Below are 20,638 nucleotides of genomic sequence, written 5' to 3'. Positions count from 1 at the left end.
ATGTTTAGAAGTCATTAATGCATGCTGTGATTAATCTGCTGGGGCTACCAGATTGGGACATATTGTTGTAAGAAGTGTGTATGAATGTATATATGTATGTATGCGTCCTCCTTTATATTTGTGTCAGTGTTTCACGTTTCAGTCAGAGCATAAACACTCAGAAAAGAGAAATAATTGTGAGAGTCCGTGATGCACAGACAGAGCCATCAGGGGGAGACTAATCCCGACTGGGGTGGGGGTGGGGAGAAGGCTCCCATGTCTTTAACGGCGTGGCTTCGAACATCTCTTGTGCACGCGATTGCAAATACAATTACCTGTGCCTTCATAAATCGCCATAAACATGATTCTTAACAAGACAGTCCAGTCGACGAAGTGGTGTTTGTAGTTCGTTCTGATTTTGACTTGTTTGTCGCCAGTCACCGCACGATTCCGGAGCTGATGTGATCTGTGCTGGGCACTAGACATCAACCCTCCCGATGAGAAAGTATGTGTGAATAACGCCTTTGCCCTGTTGATGACACGAAGTCCAGTTAACACTTCTAAAGTTGTAAGTTATTGGAGTAACTCAATACAGCAACATCATTTAAAATAGAAACAGTTTCAGCAGCAATACCAGCAGACAGTAACATTGTCAGCGACAATAATGGTAACAAAGTAGAAACTATATGAATTTTTCTTTTTTAACAGCAAAGTAGGAGGTCAACTTAAAGTCCCCCTCTCTCACACTCACACACACACTTGTGGCAGTTATAACAAAAAAGTGATGATTGGTTGTCTTGGACTCGGATCTCGTCAGGGTACATTTTTTTTCTCTGCATGTGGCCCAATAAAACACGGATTCATTCCCACACTAGGTTTCTCTCTTCATCTATCTCTCTGTCTCTCAGTCTTTTCTTTCTTTTTTTCTTTCTTTTTTTTTCTTTCTTTCTATCTCTCTCTGTCTGTCTATTTGTCTGTCTGTCTGTCTGTCTGTCTGTCTGTCTGTCTGTCTGTCTGTGTGTGTGTGTGTGTGGTAAAGAAAAGAGAGAGGGAGAGAGACTGAGGTATGTCTTAAAAGAGATGATGAACGAGAGATTCTAGAAAAGGACACGATCACCTTCATTTCTACAGGTCCTCTGTCTTGTAAGATATAGCCCCCCAGCACGTCCAGATACGCTTTACACTCAGGGCTGACATGTACACGTTGAGCTGAACACAAATACATGTATTACATGTATTATATGTATTACATACTCACACAATATTTGTTTAGTACAGCATGCGAGGTGCCAAAACAACTTGCCGGTGTGCACAATATTCCATGTCATGTCATGGCTTTTGCAGTCAATGTCACAAGGTAGGAATTGAAAATAAAGCAAAGTGCTACCTGATGCGGTTGCATCAAATAACCTCCAACTAATGTGTGGTGCCGTTAGTTTACAGTCCGCTGACCACGTGTCCTTTCATGGTAAACGTCACGAAGCCACGCGCTAGAATGAAACACTTTGTCAAGAAAAAAAAAGTGTCATGAGATCAGATTCTACTGATTAGTTTCGTGACATCACGTCCTACTCCAATCATCTCATGGTCCTAACGTGGAGTCCTACACTCACGTCCGTCATCAAGTATGGAAATAGTCTCGTCACGTGACACGTGACGTCGCTGCTTACCGACGCCGGTGGACTCCATGCGCGAGGCGTAGTTGACGGTGTCGCCGAACAGACAGTAGCGCGGCATCTTGAGGCCCACCACCCCGGCCACCACCGGCCCTGAGGACACATCACATGTCACGTTGAACACGTCACAGAACAAAGTCTTGCTGGGGTCACGACCTCCCAGACAAGCACAGAACATGCTCATACCATGCGACCACGTAGGGTGAGAGAATACATTCCTAACATGCTCGCACTCACAGAGACAAATGACAACTGTAAAACTGCTTTGCACTCAGAGGGTGTGTGTGTGAGAGAGAGAGATTACATCGGTAAAACATATTGCTGGGCAGAGCGAGAGACAGAAATAGAAAAGAACAAACACTATTTTGGGTTTTTGGTGCCACCGGTTGACAAACACGACCCTCTCATGACACACCTCTTATCACCTTGACTCGCCCAGGGTTTTATCAAAAGCGAGCTGAAACTAACTCTCATCGAGGTGTGTTAAACCAAACCCTTATTAGAGGTGATGGTCCTTCAGTTTAAATCATTTTTTTTTGAGACTTAACCAAATTTAATCAAGTATTTGGCCTACATTCAGCGAAGCCATTCTATGACAATTGTTACACTTAGACGTGCTTTTCTGTGTTTATATCCTTCTTACATTCAGCAGACCAGATCATTGTGCATGATACCTTTCCCTTTCCGTGATTCCTCTGTTCATACCTGTGTGAATGCCGATGTTCATACCTGTGTGAATGCCGATGTTCATACCTGTGTGAATGCCGATGTTCATACCTGTGTGAATGCCGATGTTCATACCTGTGTGAATGCCGATGTTCATACCTGTGTGAATGCCGATGCTCGTACCTGTGTGAATGCCGATGTTCATACCTGTGTGAATGCCGATGCTCGTACCTGTGTGAATGCCGATGTTCATACCTGTGTGAATGCCGATGCGGATATTCAGCTGCTCCCCAGGCAGATGTCGGATGCGGAAGGTGAGGACAGAGTCGGCGATCTTCAGGGCCATGGTGGCGATCTCGCCGGCGTGAAGATTTCCGTTACGCACCGGCAGCCCGCTGACCACCATGTAGGCGTCACCAATTGTCTCCACTTTGTACACGTCAAATGACTCAATAATAGTGTCAAAACACGTGTACAGGTCATTCAGGAGGTCAACTACCTGTCGCCAATAAAAAAAGACAAGGATTGCACCTTGTAAAGTTTACATATAGAGAGAGCGCGCCATGAGCACGTGGACACATGCACGACGACTCATTGGTGGTGTTTTAGCTTGACACACACCTCTAAAATCTGTTTAAAATGACATGCATTTAAAACATGAAATTCCTCTTCTGCACTCTCTAGGCACAATGGATAATGGCGAGCTACTTTGTAAAGGGTTTCTATGACGATTTATTTCAGAAATCTCAATTGAAAACTCTCATAAGACTTTTATATTTTGTTCAAAATATCAATATCTTTTTTCAGTTCTATACAGCTTTGGAAATTACTGTGCACTTCAACGCAGGAGGTCTATTCTGAAGGCAATACGAGACAAGATATTCCCTAGTTTTCATTCGCATTTTGGTGAAACAACAGACATACCGACAATCCTTATATATTTTTTGTACCATGGTTTCATATCCTCGGGCATTTAGCATTTAAAAATATTTTTCTTTCTCATACTAACCCCTCTCAGAGAGAGAGAGAGATAAATAGAAGAATAGAGAAAGGCAATAAGGCACGAAAAATACGAAAGGGAAGGAGAATCCGCTTCATTTAAAACTTCTTTGTGGCGATAACGAGAGGACAATAAATAAACTTGAACAAAACTAAATTTACATAAAAGTTGTCATCCAAGAAAGTGTTTTACAGTTTGTGTCATGGTACTTACAGAGAGTCTGATTCTCACAAAACCTATTGTTTCAGCACCATCGAGTTCCAGCAGGGCATCGGCCATAACCACATGACTATAACAGTTTTGTACTACACATCAGTGACCAAGGGTTCGCTTCAGCTAAACGAGTGTTTGATGATAGATTTGATAACAGGCGCTGACGTTTGCAAAGGGTAAAACACCGGGGTGAAAGGTCAGACCTGAGTCACGAGGCTGGTGCTCACCTGCATGGGAGTGCTGATAGCTGCCAGCGACGTGAAGCCCACAATGTCGGAGAAATAGATGGTGACCGCATTGAAGGACTCCGGCACCACTTCGTTACCCAACTTCAGGTTCATGGCAACCGACCTGCCACACACACACACATATCCATTGTGTGGACTTGGTGATGTGTGAAGTCTACCCTCCTGCATCCTTGTGCTGGATGCAGGCTTGTACCCAAGTCACGTGACAGACCCCATGCAAGGCTGGGTCTGGTGTTTGCATGCATGAACAACTGCGTTCTTATATTTACAGCGTGCTACAGCTGGCTACATGACTGTAATCAACTCAAATTTTAAGGAAACAATCTACTTTGGAAGAAAGTGTAAGAATGTGAAAATTCATGTTGAACACACCAGTCAGAACAAAAGAATAATCATTGTTTATTGCGAGCAGTCCTGCGATTTACGTAATTACGAGACGAGAAGTTTGCACAAGTAGTGTATTATAAACTATGAATTTTTTTCTCCACACACACATAATCATAAATATTCTCTCTTTTTTTTTGATAATCAAAGATACTAAATACTGCAAGATGGGTTATCTAGAAATTTCCATAATGAGAGCGATACGAGGCTACCAGATGGACAGAATGATGTCTCGAATGATGTCCACCGAATGAAACAAGATCAGCACAATATTTTCCTTATAGACATAACTTTATAAATGTTTGCTTTCTGAAGACTGTAAATATGGGTGGTATGCTAGTTATCTACAGATGACATGTTAGTTATCTACAGATGACATGTTTTCCCCCTGTAAATGCAAGCAGAGGGTACAGAGGATCAGGAGAGAGACTTGCTAAGGACAGGTCAAGAGCTGGTGTTTAACTCTGGCTGTTACCTCGGTTGTGAGCATTATGGGAACTTACAAGTCATGAATGCAGCTAAGAATAGAAGCTGCTTTGGTGTGTTATGTCATCAATCTTCAACGTTCCCACCTGTCACATCAAGATGACATCCCCGTAGAAAGAAATTGTTATGTCAGGGAAGAATTCATCAGCTAGCAAGGAAAAGAAGACTATCAGGTGTACTGTGGGTATATATATATAAGCTATTGCCTGTGTGTTAGTTACAAGTGTGTAAAAGTATAAGTAAAAACAAAACTATAAATCGGGTTTCCATTACAAGCTATCTGTGCTGTGTTTTAATTTCTTTGCAGGCTCCCTCCCTGCCTACTTCTCTGAACTTCTCTTCCAGTTCTTTGTCTGATGACCGTACGCTAAGTCTGTCACCAGAACAACCATCTACAGTCACGTGACTTTTAGTTACTATGCTACATTGACCATTGTAGACTTACTGCTTTGTTGTTTGCTGGCGTTTATGAAGCAACAAAAGTAACATATACGACAAGCACTTGAAAGATACACTAAACAATATTATAATTATGGCGCGCACATTATTGGTTTGCGATTTGCTTGCAGACGACATAAACAGAATTTTTTTTTCACTTGTCTCCCTTGAATCAGATTATCACGTAGTCCGCTAGTGTCGCTCTGCGCAACGCGGTCATCGCTGTTTACACAGGATATTCCTCGTTGTGACTCATCTTGTAGCATTCAGTATCTTTTACATGATTCATCTCTCTCACACAGATATACGCGAGTTTGTTTAGTACTTCCCAATCCACCAACCCCACCTTCCCACACACAGCAGCTAACACCTTCATTACCACACACACAGCAGCTATTTCATTACCATACACACACATTACCAGTTACCACACACACAGCAGCTATTTCACTACCATACACACACATTACCACACACACACACACAGCATACTACTACTCCATTACCACACAGGGAGCAGCAACACGACCTTTGCCACTGTCTGCACTCACTTGGGCAGCATGCGACACAGCAGCTCCTCTGTCTTTTTCTGCTCCATCTCTAGCTGGGTGGTCCGCTCCTCCACGAGCTCCTCCAGGTTGTCGGCGTACTTAGACAGCATGTGCAGCATCTGGTCCACCAGGGTGGTTGCTCTGGCACACAGACAACACGTGCTTCACAGAACGGCGCCATGTTTTATACAGTCCATCTTCTCAAATAACTGGGCTGAGCTCACTTCAGCAAGTTGAAAACCGCAGTCTTTCAAATAGTTTGTACTCTGAGATTCATTACTCATTAGAGCTTCATTTGAAAATCTTACCCAAACAACGTTTAATTTAAGGTAATTCTCCATTTCGGACACTGAAAATCGACTTCTTGGTGCGCAAAATGTGGACACAAATGAGACGCCCTGTTTCATTTAAAGGTTGTGTAGACTTTGTGACAATGAAGACGTAGGGGACGTATTTCATTATCTACTCAATCGTAGCAAAAATTTACTGAAAACTTGAATATATTTTACCACCTTATTATGTAAACCACACCACCATCCAAATGTCTACTCGAGGAGACTTACGGTCCGAGACCACCTCTCACGTTCTTGATCATCTCCGATACGATGGGGAAGGACGGCCTGAACTGCTCAACATCGTCCCAGCACAGGTACATGATGTCCTGAAGGTTCTCATCCGCAGCTGACCTCGGCACCACAGGCCGGAACGGAGGACTCTCCCTTTTTCGCACTCTCTGTACGATTTCTGTCTTGACATGACAGAGTAGCATCGTGACAAGCTACATTATAAAGTACTTGAATCTCCTCAGTGCTTTGAATCATTCAATCGAGTGCAAAACAATAATGGGACTATATTACTTTAAAGAAACTCTTTTTAAATTGTACGAAAGGTTGCAGTTAAGGCGATCCTCTGAAGTGTCCATAAGGCACAAATTTTCGATTCACCAAAACTGAATCCAGTAACTGACCATGAATCCCGTTAATGCCGTCGTGCAGCAAACATTTTTGAAAAACCGAGCATCACTGGCCCTTCAGAAGACACAGGGCAAGCAACTGGCAGACAGAGAGAGACTAGAGGAGTTGCTACATCACACAGCAGGCTCTCACCTCGAGCGTTGTCGTCCGGGCCGATGCTGAAGGGCCGCGAGCGGAGGATGATCTCCTGCATGATGATGGCGAAGGCGTAGACGTCGCCTTTCTTGGTGCCGCGGCGCTGCAGCGCTACGTCATACAGCAGCTCCGGCGCCGTCCACAGCAACTCTGACGTGAACACAGATTTACACTTCACTTCACAACACGTCTGACGGAGATACAGAATCACACTTCACCTTCACATCAAGTCTGACGTGGACGCAGAATCATACTTCAGCTGTTTGGCGTAGTGTAACGTGTATTCAACAAAACGAACTCCAGTACATTAAGATGCTAACAGAAGAAATCCAACATCAACTTGATGTGTGGGCATTCCTTAATAAATTGCTAACGATGATCCCAACCATTAATGATGTGCAGGACTAGCGTCTATACCAGTAGGTCATTCAGCAGCTAAATATAGTAATTTATCTGACAAGCAGCAGTTACTCACCGAAACACGGAATCTGATGTTCATCTTGAATGCGGACCTCACCTTCTCGAAAGAAGGGCATGGCGATGTCGGTGATGCGGCATGACCAGTTGCTGTCCACCAGTACATTGCTGGACTTCAGGCGGCCATGGCGACCAACTGGACTGTCATGTAGGTACGTCATACCCTGCACATACAGCGATACATGGGTGTCTAGGGTTGGTTTGGTCAATGGCAGTATGCATGTGTATAATCTAGATTACCATTCTCTCTCTCTCACACACACACAGAGCAAGCATACAATTCTTTTAATAAAATATGTTACAAAATTACTATTATGCGGTTCGCGTGTTTAATTTCAACTTAACATGCTTTCATGTAGCTGTTATTTTAGTAACTATTTTGTGACAACAAAGGAATGATTCCGCAGCAAAATGTTTTGGATGTGCACGTTTAGATTAAGCTGTGCATGTCACCACTGGACAATAGTTTACACTGTTACTAATTATATCTCGACTATCATCACAAGACACACCACAAACTGTTGCACACGTGTTATTCTGAACTGCATTTTGGAAAATATATTTTCGTTTTTCGTAATGAACTCATAATATACAGCGTGTAAGTGAGTGCTGGAAACAGACGTGAAATAAAGAGCTCTGTGGTGCCACGGTGAATGTTTGTTGTCTTGTCATTGCAGACGCACCCGCACAATGTCGCTGATGAAGGAGACATTAAAGATGACGTCCAGCTTTATACCCGTATGCTGCAGCACGTTTTCAAGTGAACCTTTGTGGCAGTACCCCCACACCAGACACACCTGCCCCGTCTCCACGCATGCGCCAACGAGATGATTCACATTAGAATGCTTCAGACGCCGGACCTGTGTAGACATGGCCACACACACACAAACAGTCCAACACACGCGTGGATTGTATTAAAAAAAAAAAAAAAAAGACGGTGGACAGCCATAAGCACAGCGACAAGAGGGAAATAAGAAGGCATGGTTAGCCAAATCAGAATGCGCAACGCTTTGATATTAATCTTAAATCACACAACGAGAGCTACAAACCAAAGGGCAATCACTCTGATTTATCAACACAAAACAGACGATGGGAAAGAAAATGAAATAACAGCAACACAGCACTATCACTCCTCATCTCCGCCATTCTGCACACTGTATCACAGCTGACCTTGTTGATCTCTTTGGTGATGTCACTGGTGACCACGAGGTTCTCCTTCATGACTGGTTTGACAGCCACTAGTTGACCGTTGATCACCGCCACCTGCAGTGACAAGGACTTGCCATCTCAGTACTGCCCTCTTTCTTACAAGTGTCTTCTTGGACCCCCCTGATACTCAGGGTGACTGTGGAGATTATAAACAGCAGGAGGAGGAGGAGGAGGTGGAGGAAGAGGATGAGGATGAGGATGAGGAGGATGGGGTAATAGCGATGCTTTAAGATCTCACTGAATGTTTCAATGTCTTCTATTGAATATTTCTGTGTATTACGTGTTTTGTTGTGTGTGTATGTATTAAGAATAGATATTATTCTTCTAACCAGACCCTGTTCCCATGAGCCCGCTATATATATATATACACACACACCCTGTACATTAGGGCATGATATATATAGTGTGTATTAATGTCTGTTCCTGTAGACATGATCATGCTATATATATATATCCTGTACACATGCTCATCATATTTATATCTTACCTTGTAAACATCCGCAGGCTCTCTCTCTATATATGATTTCGTTCATAATAGTATCTAGTCGATACTCCTGCTGTTAATATTTTATAACACACTGTAGTAATACATCGGGGACAACGAGCATCACAAGGTCACCAGAACTAATCATAATCAAAGATTCGTTTCGCTAATCTCATCGTCAGGAACAAATAATAGTTTTGTATGCATGAGACCTTTGTGAAGGCGTTGCCGCCGAAGCCCTTGAACGAGTCCTGGCTGACCAAGGACCACAGCCTCCCACGAAAGCCCTTCGTTTCTTTTCTTAACCACTGTTTCTGGACAAAAGAAAGTACTTGTAATTAGCTCATGGGAATTGCTCTATGCATTTTATAAACGATAGGTGTACATGCACAGCTACGCACCAGGGGTAAGAGCACACGATAAGGGGAGACAACAAACATATTGACAGGATATTAAAAAAAGAGAGTAATCTATCGAGCCCCCCCCCCACACACACACACACACACGCATCCACACAAATTCGGACTTTTAAAATTGAATAAAATCACTACGATGCCTGCACAGACTACAGACGACATCGGTCTGATGTGCTAACCGTCGAGCCGGTGATCGCCCCTGCTTTTCCTTCAACGATTGGAGCCGAGTAGAGCTTGTTGGCGCTGATGATCCAGTCTCTCTCACCCAGATCCCGTCTAGCCTTTATCCTGGAGAAGAGGCATTACTTATGTGTGAATCCGGCTGTGTTCAGACATGTCTAAACAAATATTAATTGTTTGCTATGAATGCTAAGCACAATAAATGTAAACTACAAAATAAGTCAGGCTGATAAGACATCAGACGTGTAAAGCTCTATAATATACACTGAGTGCTTATATCGCCTCGAAATTTAATGGGAATAGGACGACATGGATATTAAAGTGGCATGTCAAAAAAACAGGGATAACTCTTATAACTCTCATCTTGCAAGAGTACTCTCCCGTGCCATACTGGATTCCGCAGTTTTTTCATGTTTTTACTGCTGAAATAGCCTTGCACTGCTTAACATCATCTCATTTTTAAATTCTTCAACCATTTACCTTCACACGCCATGCGAACACTTCTAGAATTTAGAAATTTTCTGTTGAGAAAATTATTTCAAAGGCAGCACTCTCCTTCATGAACAAAAATGTCTAACCTGCATCGACAGAGCTCTGCTACATTTTTCAGGTTAGATTTTCATGTTTTAAATTTTGTACCTCTAGTTTTATTGCTTTTATGGCTTGAGAGATACCAAAATACGACACTTTTAACCTTCTGCAAAGATATAACTATAACAAGGGTATAATCAGGGCTTCTGCTTACGCAAAAAATTGCGTACAGTACGCATTAAAAGCTCAGAGGACCCCTTCAATTTTCGTCAATGGGGTCCCATTCAAATTTGGGCGAAGAACAGGGACCCCTTAAAAATCTGAAGAAGGGGTCCCTGGGACCCCAAAGAATTCAGCCTTAGCAGAAGCCCTGGGTATACAAAGATATAACTATAAACGGTTATAATTAGCTGTAGTAAATTATAATGAAGTCAGATTTACCGGCTGATGATGAACACACAAATACCAATTCCAATGAGGGCTAGGACCACAGACACCACGATGGCTGTGACATTGGCTAGAACACATGCATACAAACATATATGAGTAATACAAATATACATATGTAATGACTAAAACTCACACATACTAACATGTTAAACATTCCTGAACATTTGTAAGCGTTAATACAAAGAATGACAACTAGTCAGTTAGGTTATTCTAAATAACACAGAAACGCCCACAGTTCATTATGCTTGAGAAGTTCGTGTGTCTCACGCAATTTCATTGAAGGTAGTGAAAATAAACATTTTGTTACAGATACTAATACAGATGAAGAAACTCATTTTGCAGATATACACCATATAGATGAGAAAAGACAGTGACATCAGGAAAATATATTATGTAATAGCCTAGAACACATACAAGCAAACATGCATGTGCAATAGTTACAAATGTACTGAATAGATACAGTATCAAATACAGTAACACTATTTGTATTACTGTCATATCAAAAGATGTCCTATACGAATTATCTACACACAGAAAGACAAAAGCTGGGATTTTTATATTATCATAAAGTAATAACATATTAAAACATTAGGCTTAATAAAATCTTATCGTAAATACTAACTCATTTCCGAATAACACTCATCATTTTTCCAGCCACATTTGGGTTTGACACTAGGACGCACGTTGGTGTTGCCTGGCCAGATGATAGAGTTGTTCAGGTTAAAGGTCACTGCCTCGCTGCGTGAAAAGTCAGGGATGTTAACTGCAGTGAGCGAAAACCAAAAATTATCTCTCTCTCTCTCGCACACACACACACATATCTACACACGCACAAGACGCACATGATCTATCTCATCATCGCCGTTTTTGGTCATCATCGTCCTCAGTACACTGAAAAAAGCGATGACATAGGGCGCGAAGCTGCTTGGGAACGTTGTTGTGATGGAAGGGAGATTGTAGTGTGTATTTATTCGTTTATTTGTACGATTCGCTATATCTGCAACGCTATTTCTTTAAAGTCAAATCTCACCCGTGTCCGAACTCGAACCAGCCAACCTGATAGTAGCAGCCGCTGACCATATTATTGAGCACCAACCTCTCCATCCGAGAGCCGTCCTCGTCTATTCGCACGTCCCCCACAACACCTGTAACAGTCAGCCCTTCCCCTGTAGTCACTGTGACACATGTAACAGTTAGTTCCCAGTGGTTACTGTAACACCTGTAACGGTCAGCCCTCTGTCATGAATGCAACACTTATTAGCACAAAGTTTTCTTACAAACGTAGCCATCAAAGATTTTGAAAGGCCGTGTCTAAGTTTTTGACCCTCTGATGCTTTAGCAAACGAAACTTTGTGTGCAGCTCCATCAGACGCGTGGGTTAAGTGGATGCGCAGGAAGAGAGGTCATCGAGTACAAGTTTACATATCCCTCTTCCTCCTCCGAACCTGTCGATCTCTCTCTCTTGGGTAGCCGCATCTCCTTTCTTGAGATCACATACTCTTGACGAAACAGTATGAAGGAGCAATTGGCAGTAATTTATTTTCCTTGACAACGGCCTGAAATCTGTCGTCCTTGCTAATTAAACGCAGGGACCTAATACTGCGGGAATCACAAATGAGAAGTTTATGCGCGTAGATATTTGACAAATTAACTGTGTGTTCACACACACACACACACACACGCACACACACTCATGCACACACACGCACACACACTCACGCACACACACCCTACTCAACCACCACAACACAACTGCCCAAACATAAACAAAATATTTAGCAAAACATGCTATTTAAATAGCAGTGTCTAGTTACCTTGAAAAGTCTGGTTGTGAAGGTTGATCAAATCGCACTTTTTGCTTGAGTTTCTTTCCTGAGTAAGGTTTATGCAGTGACCCATTAACAGAATTGCGTCTGCAAATTCGTTAAGTGCTATCCCGATCTGTAATAAGATCAGACACATGAGCAAACCAAAGATGAATATTTTTCATATCATTACTAGTTTACAGAGAGAAAGCGTGGAGAAAATAAAATGCTTGCATTGTGGTCCAGTGCTAGAACTGCTCCGTCCTCGAACATTTTGAATAACAAAAGGAGGAACGGAGGAAGTTTTGTTTGTTTCAGAGATTTATGAGAAATGAGAAAAAGATGACTGAAAAACTACCACAGTGCGATCTGAGTGACCAACCAGCAGCCTCAATCAAAATAACTGAACAACCTTCTCGACTTCAGTAAGCAAGCAACAGCCTACGGTTAGGCCGTGTCCTCAGTGACATGTCAGCCTAATTTTTGCAGCCAAAATGTTTTTTTATAAATTAAAACCTAATTAGCTATAACACCTGGGTGACGTATCAACTGATGAACTCGCTTCCGGTTCTTAATTCGCTCAAACCTATACAGGGTGCTTCGACGCGCCTGAATGACACTTCAGACAATTTCACTCTTCCTTCAGCCTTCCCTCTTGCTTTAACAGTAAAAGAAATAAAAGGAAATGGCAAAAAGAAGTGCGATTGTCGTAGCGAAAAACTTTAGGCTTTTTCATGTCCTCATGGATACCGGTAAAACTAGATGTTTTTTCTATTGGAGTTGGCAAAATTGTTCTACTGTGACAAACGTTGTAGGATACAGGACCTTCCCAGCTGACTAGAGACTGACCCCTCTTCTCCTGACATCTTCGACAAAAGAGCAAAGTACAGACAACCCACAAATATGACCAAGTATTGGCTGTTAGAAGAAACTAGATGACAACGACCAGGGAGGACATAACAAAGGTGAGGAAGGCAAATTGTGGCCTGTCTATGGTCGCTCAAGAAGGTCTGTGTAGTTTCTATTGACGACAACAGGACTTGCCGCTCGGTTCTTGCATGGTAGCGGGAAGACATCTGAGCTGGAGCTGATTTGGGATACAAACTGTTGATATTTGTTCCTGTCTTGCAGGCTGTCGATGGTTATGTCAAGCAGTCCTGCAGGCAGACACCAGACAGGCAGACATGAATAAGAAAGTAAGACAGAAAGTATCCGCGCAAGCCGGCAATACACACAGTCATACGCACACACATACGCACGCGCGCGCTTATATTAAGATTACAACTAAGCTTAGGTCCTACTATAATCACTAATTGCTTCACAAAAATATTGCTTTTTTAATGATTGTATGTCAATCGTCTTCACCCCCGTACCCTTCTGCCGACCACTGCTTTAGGATCTCAAATATCACTATAGCTCCATTGGCTAACCAAGGACAGCCCAAGATAACATGTACGAGAAGACGTGGATGTGAGCTCCTCCCTACATCAGAGTGCTACTGGAATGGCCAAATACTTACAGTTCGTTTCACCGAGTGAAACTTTATATTGTACATTCATACATTTACACTGAGGGCGGAGGACCTCGACCAAAGATCAAAGGAGCCATAGTTACTGGTGGGAGGGAGGGGAGTGAGGGAGACAGCAACAAGCAAGTATCACACACACACATACATTCTCACATCCACACTTCACACATTCACACACACACACACACAAGAATTTTCCAGAAGAAATGTGTAGAATCATTGATTAAATTTACAAAACCTTCTGGGGGCAATACCCGTCATGTTGAATAACTGGGAGGTGGAAACATTCATGACCATTCCGTAGTTGGCGAAGTCAAAGGTAAAGAAGGCGTATCCTTTTTTGACGAAGCCAGCTTTGTACAAGAGTTCGTGGAATCGGATTACTTCTTCCGGAAACATCAGCCAGACAAACACTGCAAAGAGTGTTGGTGAGATTTTGGGTATCATTCTTCGTGAAAATATCTAATACTGTCAGGATGAGTCGAATAATAATCACGTGTCATTGATAACTCACAAAAAGGTTACTAAGTGCACAATTACTGTTCGACTTGCAGCATTACTTTCGTCTTCGGTCAGCGTACGGTATTGCTTACAGAGAGTACAGAGAGGCGCCCGAGGAGATGGAATGATACTGGTTTCATGTATTTTTACAAATCGGCAAATTAATTTTCATCATTGTCACCCCTATCCCGTACCTTGCCTCGGTTGTCATAATCATATCACTATTACAGACCAACCTGAATGGTTTGGTGTGTTTTTTTTTGTTTTTTTTTGCCACGTACTTTGCTAGCGGATAATTAATTAATGGATGGGTTTGGGAGGCTGAAATTTACAGGTTATTTCTACATATCTTGCATCTATTGATATCTGAAAAAATGGCAAACCATTCTGGTTGGTCTTTAACATAGATAATCATACATGGATGAAGATGTAAGACTGAAACCAATTTCTGCAATAAAGCCTGCTGGATACGTGGAGGTGTTTTACATATGTATACAATTTGCAGGTGGGATTCAGAAGATTGCGGCAGCAGGATGATCGTGACTGCTGACTATACTTTTTCTATGTATACCACAACCATCTGGGTTTAACATGTATGTGTCAGTTTTATATGTATCTTATACATAATCGAACACTTTTCATTGGTTCTGATAACCTGCTCGTTTGGTGGAGAATCTCTGTACCACTCAGCCACTCTGGGTACTTTCATGTCATCAACAACTCTACATCATAACTTTGAAAATCTACTACTTAACTTCATTTCTTGGAAACAAACAAATGTAGACAGTCTTAAAATAATAATATGAAGGCCATAGTGTGAAACTAAGTAAGAATTACGTTTAATTATCGGCTAGCAGGATGTTCATCACGAAACATGCGCATAAACGTAAAGCCATTTGCTTATTATAGGAAACGGGAATTTTGATTTACCAAAAGACTGCTTGGTATATTTTTCTGTAGCGGCAATGACACTGTCTTCATGTGTCAGTTCTACCATCCAGCGAAAGACATTAACGCTGGTTTCTTGTTTAGGATATTCTTGTATAAGAAAGCATATAAACATAGATTAAACACACACACACACACACACACACACACACACACACACACACATGCATGCCCACAAACATCATTTAGTAAGTCCACACACAGACAGCGGCATACTCACACTCTCTATCACACACACACACACACAAGCAAAGAGGCTCACGACATTGAACGCATAATTCAGAATAAAGCACACATGCAAACTTTAAATTGTCGTAGTATGTGAATGTTGCTTGGATGTCTTTATGCATACAGAATAACACATGTTTCAGAAGGTCCCACACACGTACCTCCAACATGTCCCCCAGCTCTGACCACTCCGCAGAGGATTCTGTCGCTGTCACTATAGTGACATGCTCCCAGTTAAAGTACCTCACCATTTCTGTAAAAAAATAACCCTTTTCCTGGAAGGAGGGCATGATTCGCAAGAAGTTTCTGCTCAGGTTTTTGTTACCTTCCAGGTGACCGCAAGACTTGTAGCTGATAGCTGTAAATTTCCATCTCTTGGTCAGATTTATGAGTTGACCGCAGAGCCAGTTACACGTGGGACCTGCAACCAACAAACGTCGCCACACCACGTGACATTTGTATGCAGCATGTTTGAAACCCGGTTATGAGATGACATGTTCCATTCTCCACAGAAAGTCCGTAGGTAGGCTCATCAAGCCAAGTACACTTTACGATACTCTTGATAATTCGGAAAATAAGAGCGCTTTTTTAAGCATGCATGCAAAGTGATAAGCGATTGTCTGCTCAATTCGTGCCTACAAATACCTCAACCTTAAATTTATTAAACTTTAATGACGAGAACATTGAGACGAAATTGTCTGTAAGCAATATTATGATTAAGAGTGCGTTTATTGTATAATATCATGATAAAACGTGTTGAAATTCCTTTAACTGAGCTTTCTTGTTCAAAGTGAAACTCCTACCCTGCTTCTACATTCTACACCAGTGTATAGAGGCCTGACAGTCTATACGGAACCCCCAAAAGAACATTCTCTTCTAATCTGTAGGAAAATTGTTCCTCTAAATTTCTGATTTTTACAAACTAAACGAAATGCTAACGTTTTGCACAGATCAAACACACTAAACGATGAATAAATGTCATTTGGTTTGTGTTAACAAAAGTAGAGAAACTATAAACTTGTTATACCAAGAAAAAAAAATGGATTATGACTAAGAAAGTACGAGAATTAGAGAAAGTGCAAATTTCTTTTTTATTTAAAATTTGTTATTCCTCTAAATTCGTATACTTCAATTAGAACCAATGACGCATTATTTCCTTATTCTCGGTCTCATTGAAACAATCGTCGTGTGTTTTGAAACTTACCAATGAAGACATCAACAGGATTAGTTTGTCTCTCGTTCATATTGATGAATTCGTCCAAGGTATCTACAGAACTACAGCTCTCGAAGATCTTTTCTACAATAAAAGTTTTGTTTGGCAGCATCTTCTTCACCACCCTCAGCATAACGTCCAGCGTGCGATTGAAGAACTCGAGTGCTTGGGGCGATTCTCTGTTTTGGATATAGACTCCAACAACAACATTTGAACTGACCGCAAAGGGCGCACAGAATAGAAGTGAGCAGAGGGTCAGCTGGATGAGTACAGACGGAGTGGGCTCACAGCGCAAACATGTTCGTGGACAGTCAGTTCTAGATTGGCTACACCCGACTCTGTGGTCATTCGGCTGTTTCTGCTTGGAGATGGGACTGGTGTTGTTTCTCTCGCTGCTGGAAGTGCCATGAGCGATGGTGGCGCCCTCAGCATCACCTACTTGACCTGCCGTGGAACAGTGGCGAAGGTGAAGCCCCGCGGTCTCTACAGCATGCAGGTCGCCATAGGAACAGTCACCGTTGATACCTCTTTGGTGTTCCCGATGACCACAGGACGTGCTCCGACGCTTGGCTTTCTTCTGTCCGATGGCTCCCCAAGCTTTGAACTCCTTGCAGGGAGACTTTCCCCTCGAGTTCTCCTCAAGTGAAACGTTAATGATGGTGTGTTTCTTCTTGTCCTCCCGCGTTGCATCCTCCGTTTTTAATTGGCTAACTGTATTAGTGACGTTTATCTCTCTAGTCATCCTTTGATTGTTATGGGTCATGTTTGTCCGGCTAGCCCCATGTTGCATTTTGTTGGTTAGTTTTGTATTTCTGTTTAACTGGTGGTCTGTGTACATCTGTGCTGTCTGCGTCTGTGGCAGTCGACAAGTAGGCGTCAAGAAGAGTAGCTTGGCTATTTGATTGCTAAACGCCAGGTCCTATCTGTCCTTCGTGTTTCACATCTGAGTTTACGGCTTTCTGAATAACACAATTTTCCAAGTGTGTGCGTTCCTCTGTTTTTCGGTCGTTGTTTGTCAGGCTTATTTCACGACTTTGGTGTCGTCTGTAATACACTGTCCAAAGTTGTGCATCCTGGCGATGGTAATGTAATACTGAGCTTATCTGCTGATTTTGCATCGGCGACAGTATGTCACCTCTTTTTTCACCTTTTCATCTCTGTCGTGTATCACACTCAACCATTGTTTACGATGCTGATCTTGGTATTTCAAAACTTTCTTTCGCGACTGGCGATCGTCACTACACTTTGCCCATGTCTGACTTTCTTCAAGTTTTTCTCGGAATTTCTTGCTTGACGTTCCAGTTTCTTTATATCGGGTGTGTCGTTTTTTCTGTAGGGTCTTCAGCTGCAAGAAAGTGTTGTCACCCTCATGAAGAACACTGCTTCCATAGTTCATTACCTGAATGATTTCTTGGTTGCTATGTGCAAACACGTCTTTCAGTTTTAATTGCCTTTGATGGCATCGTAAAGTTTTCCAGTTTTACGGAGTACATCCTTAAGAAATGTCTGTGTTTATTTTTATGCAATACAGTTTGGAAGAGAGAGTTAGTAATGAAGTTTGTTATATCACTAACGAGTATCTTGTGTTGCTCATCAGTAAGCGTTTGTATCGTCAACTCACAGGTAGCAAAATATTTTACGAAATGTGGCATCATTTCAAAGCCTTTGACGGGACATACATTTATGAAGTACGACACCCTGCCTGGAGAGCTGCGAGCAGAATGAAATACACAGGATGTTCTGGTGCTTAAATATCTCACCCTACCGCCCCACAATTTTATGTGTGTCCTCATTAAAACCAAACAATTTTGGGCTTTAATGACGAACTGACAGAGAGCGAAGGCAATGGCGAGGTGTGGGGATGTCGGAAGGCAAAGCAGTTCTCTACACACGACAGACATCACACAGCTCTACTCTGTAGACGAAGTTCTTGTACAGGTCCTTCCTGGCTTGTTAACAGCCGGAGCCGCCAAGGCTACATCAGGGTGCTTAACACTTTCACTGGCTTTACACAACAAAACTGCTTCCTTTTTGTTTGAAACTCTTTTCCACGTGAGCTCAGTCGTCATGCCCAGTAAGTCTGAAGATGGTGGCCTGACATCAAGAGACACACAGGTGAGTCGAAGCAGGAGGTGAGGAAGAAGAAACTGTATTCCGAGACATTCAGACTCATGGTCTACTTGTTTATGAGGGAACTCTCTCTGTCTTTGATATTTACAGTAAAGCAGTGTCACCGTCGTCAGGCTGCTTTCCCAGCAACGAGAGGAAATGCGAGCGAACATGGTGGATTTTATCATGGACTTGAGGAGAAAGCTTTTACACCACGTGATGACAGAGATGCAGGCTGCACGTACATTACACATCCACAGCGACGAAGGTAGATGAAATGCGGGAAAAGCAAAGGTCACGTGTGTGTTCGTTCTCGGAGCTTGGATGCCGCCCGTCGTTGCAGCGCGTGAATAAAAGAAGCACAAGGAGGCCCACGCATGAAAGAAAGACATTCTCCTGGCTAGCACCTGTGGACAGGTAAGAACTCTTTACTTTTTTGCGATAATAATGTGGAAGTGAAAACTATTTTTATAAGATCTTTTGAATAGAGTAAGACAGACAATTTTTAGCTAGAGTTTATTGATGATGATAATTTGCCTTTGTGATGGAAGTCACATGTCTTACTCCTTGTCTTCACTCTTGTCTCTGAGCGTTCATTAGAGTTATCAATTCTCTCTTTCTTTAAAAAGGTAATTTACAGACACAGCTTGAGTCAGCAATAAGTACATGTAAATTTTGTGAAATTTTTACCTGTACGTTTTCCAACAGCTGATGCTTAAAACACTATGTCGTTTTGGCTGATACTGAGTGTGAATGCTGAGTGCTGATTGATATACCTGAGCAGTTACAGCGCCTGAGACAGGTGTTGATGTAGCGATGCTCCACACAGTGTGTCTCTATCTCCATAGTGACATCAACTAGTGACGCCAATCAATAGTGACGCCGTAATATTTCTTTTGCGTCACAGACGGCAGCTGTTTGCGTGTTTTTATCTTTTGACGTTATTCTCTCTCTGTGTGTGTGAGAGAGAGTGAGTGAGAGAGTGAGTGAGTGAGAGAAAGAGAGACATTCTTTTTGTTGTTTTCCAGCAGGAAACCGCCAGTCATCCTGCGTGATAAACAGTTGTGGGCTCTAAGATAATCGCTTAGGCAGATGGCATGACCTACACGTCAACTCAGAAACTGGAAAAAATAACAACAACAATAATAATTGCAAAATTTGTAAAGCGCATACTCACACCCCTAAGGAGTATGCTCTTAGCGCTTGGGAACAAGAACGAAACACGGACAACACCGAGGCACATGAAAGAAAATAACATATGAACTATAAAAGAATAAACAACAAAGAATTAGATCAAATACAGAAAACACAAAGAGGAACCGAATAACAAGAACAAGAGCTGAGCCTAACATGATATTACAAAAAGAAGGATGCAAAAAAGGACTAGCATGATGGGAAAGGGTGTTAGTAGTGATGTTTACAGAAGAGGTGTGTTCTGAGTGCATGTTTAAAGGATTCAATAGTGGGTAGGTGGCGGGTATGGAAAGGAAGAGAGTTCTATTGTTTCGCTGCACAAAGACTAAAATCATGTGGCCATATGTTGTTGTTTTGGTGACAGGAAGATAAAGGAGACGATCATCAGACGAGGAGCGGAGTTGTCTAGCTGGGATGTAAGGGAAAAGCAATTCGGAGAAATAATCAAGGCAGGTGCCAGCAAAGACATTTAAACACAGCACGGACAGTTTGTACTGGGTGCGAGAACGAATGGGAAGCCAGTGTAGACAACAAAGTAGAGAGATAGCGTGGTCCCGTTTCCTGCTCTAAGTACCAGACGTGCAGCAGAGTTCTGTACTTTCTGGAGTTTGTGAA

The 20,638-nt window shown here is 42.3% G+C and overlaps 1 protein-coding gene across 5 annotated transcripts; it reads right to left on the bottom strand.

Moving 5' to 3' along the window:
- Positions 1–65: 65 nt before the first annotated feature.
- On the bottom strand, positions 66–19,806 carry LOC112556579 (atrial natriuretic peptide receptor 1-like). 5 transcript variants are annotated; one of them, XM_025225721.1, is made up of 23 exons: positions 19,520–19,806; positions 16,712–19,236; positions 15,669–15,928; positions 15,262–15,369; positions 14,085–14,243; positions 13,347–13,459; positions 12,312–12,438; positions 11,528–11,642; positions 11,120–11,235; positions 10,489–10,564; positions 9,516–9,624; positions 9,133–9,234; positions 8,398–8,490; positions 7,911–8,087; positions 7,226–7,391; positions 6,748–6,900; positions 6,205–6,385; positions 5,642–5,782; positions 3,762–3,885; positions 2,577–2,820; positions 1,650–1,748; positions 1,097–1,188; positions 66–508 (listed from the first exon to the last, which is right to left on the bottom strand). In XM_025225721.1, the coding sequence occupies exons 4-23, from the start codon at positions 15,326–15,328 to the stop codon at positions 458–460; spliced, it is 2,505 nt and encodes an 834-aa protein (XP_025081506.1). In that variant the 5' UTR covers positions 15,329–15,369; positions 15,669–15,928; positions 16,712–19,236; positions 19,520–19,806; the 3' UTR covers positions 66–457. The 5 variants fall into 5 exon arrangements, with proteins under 5 accessions (XP_025081506.1, XP_025081507.1, XP_025081505.1 ...); XM_025225722.1 differs by having other exon boundaries at positions 19,606–19,806; XM_025225720.1 differs by lacking the exons at positions 15,669–15,928; positions 16,712–19,236; positions 19,520–19,806 and having other exon boundaries at positions 15,262–15,428.
- Between the last annotated feature and the right edge of the window lie 832 nt (positions 19,807–20,638).

The sequence above is a fragment of the Pomacea canaliculata genome, linkage group LG2, assembly GCF_003073045.1.
Source record: "Pomacea canaliculata isolate SZHN2017 linkage group LG2, ASM307304v1, whole genome shotgun sequence".
NCBI lineage: Eukaryota > Metazoa > Mollusca > Gastropoda > Architaenioglossa > Ampullariidae > Pomacea > Pomacea canaliculata.
The sequence above is the reverse complement of the archived record's forward strand: the minus strand, read 5'-3'. Positions and strand labels throughout refer to the sequence as shown.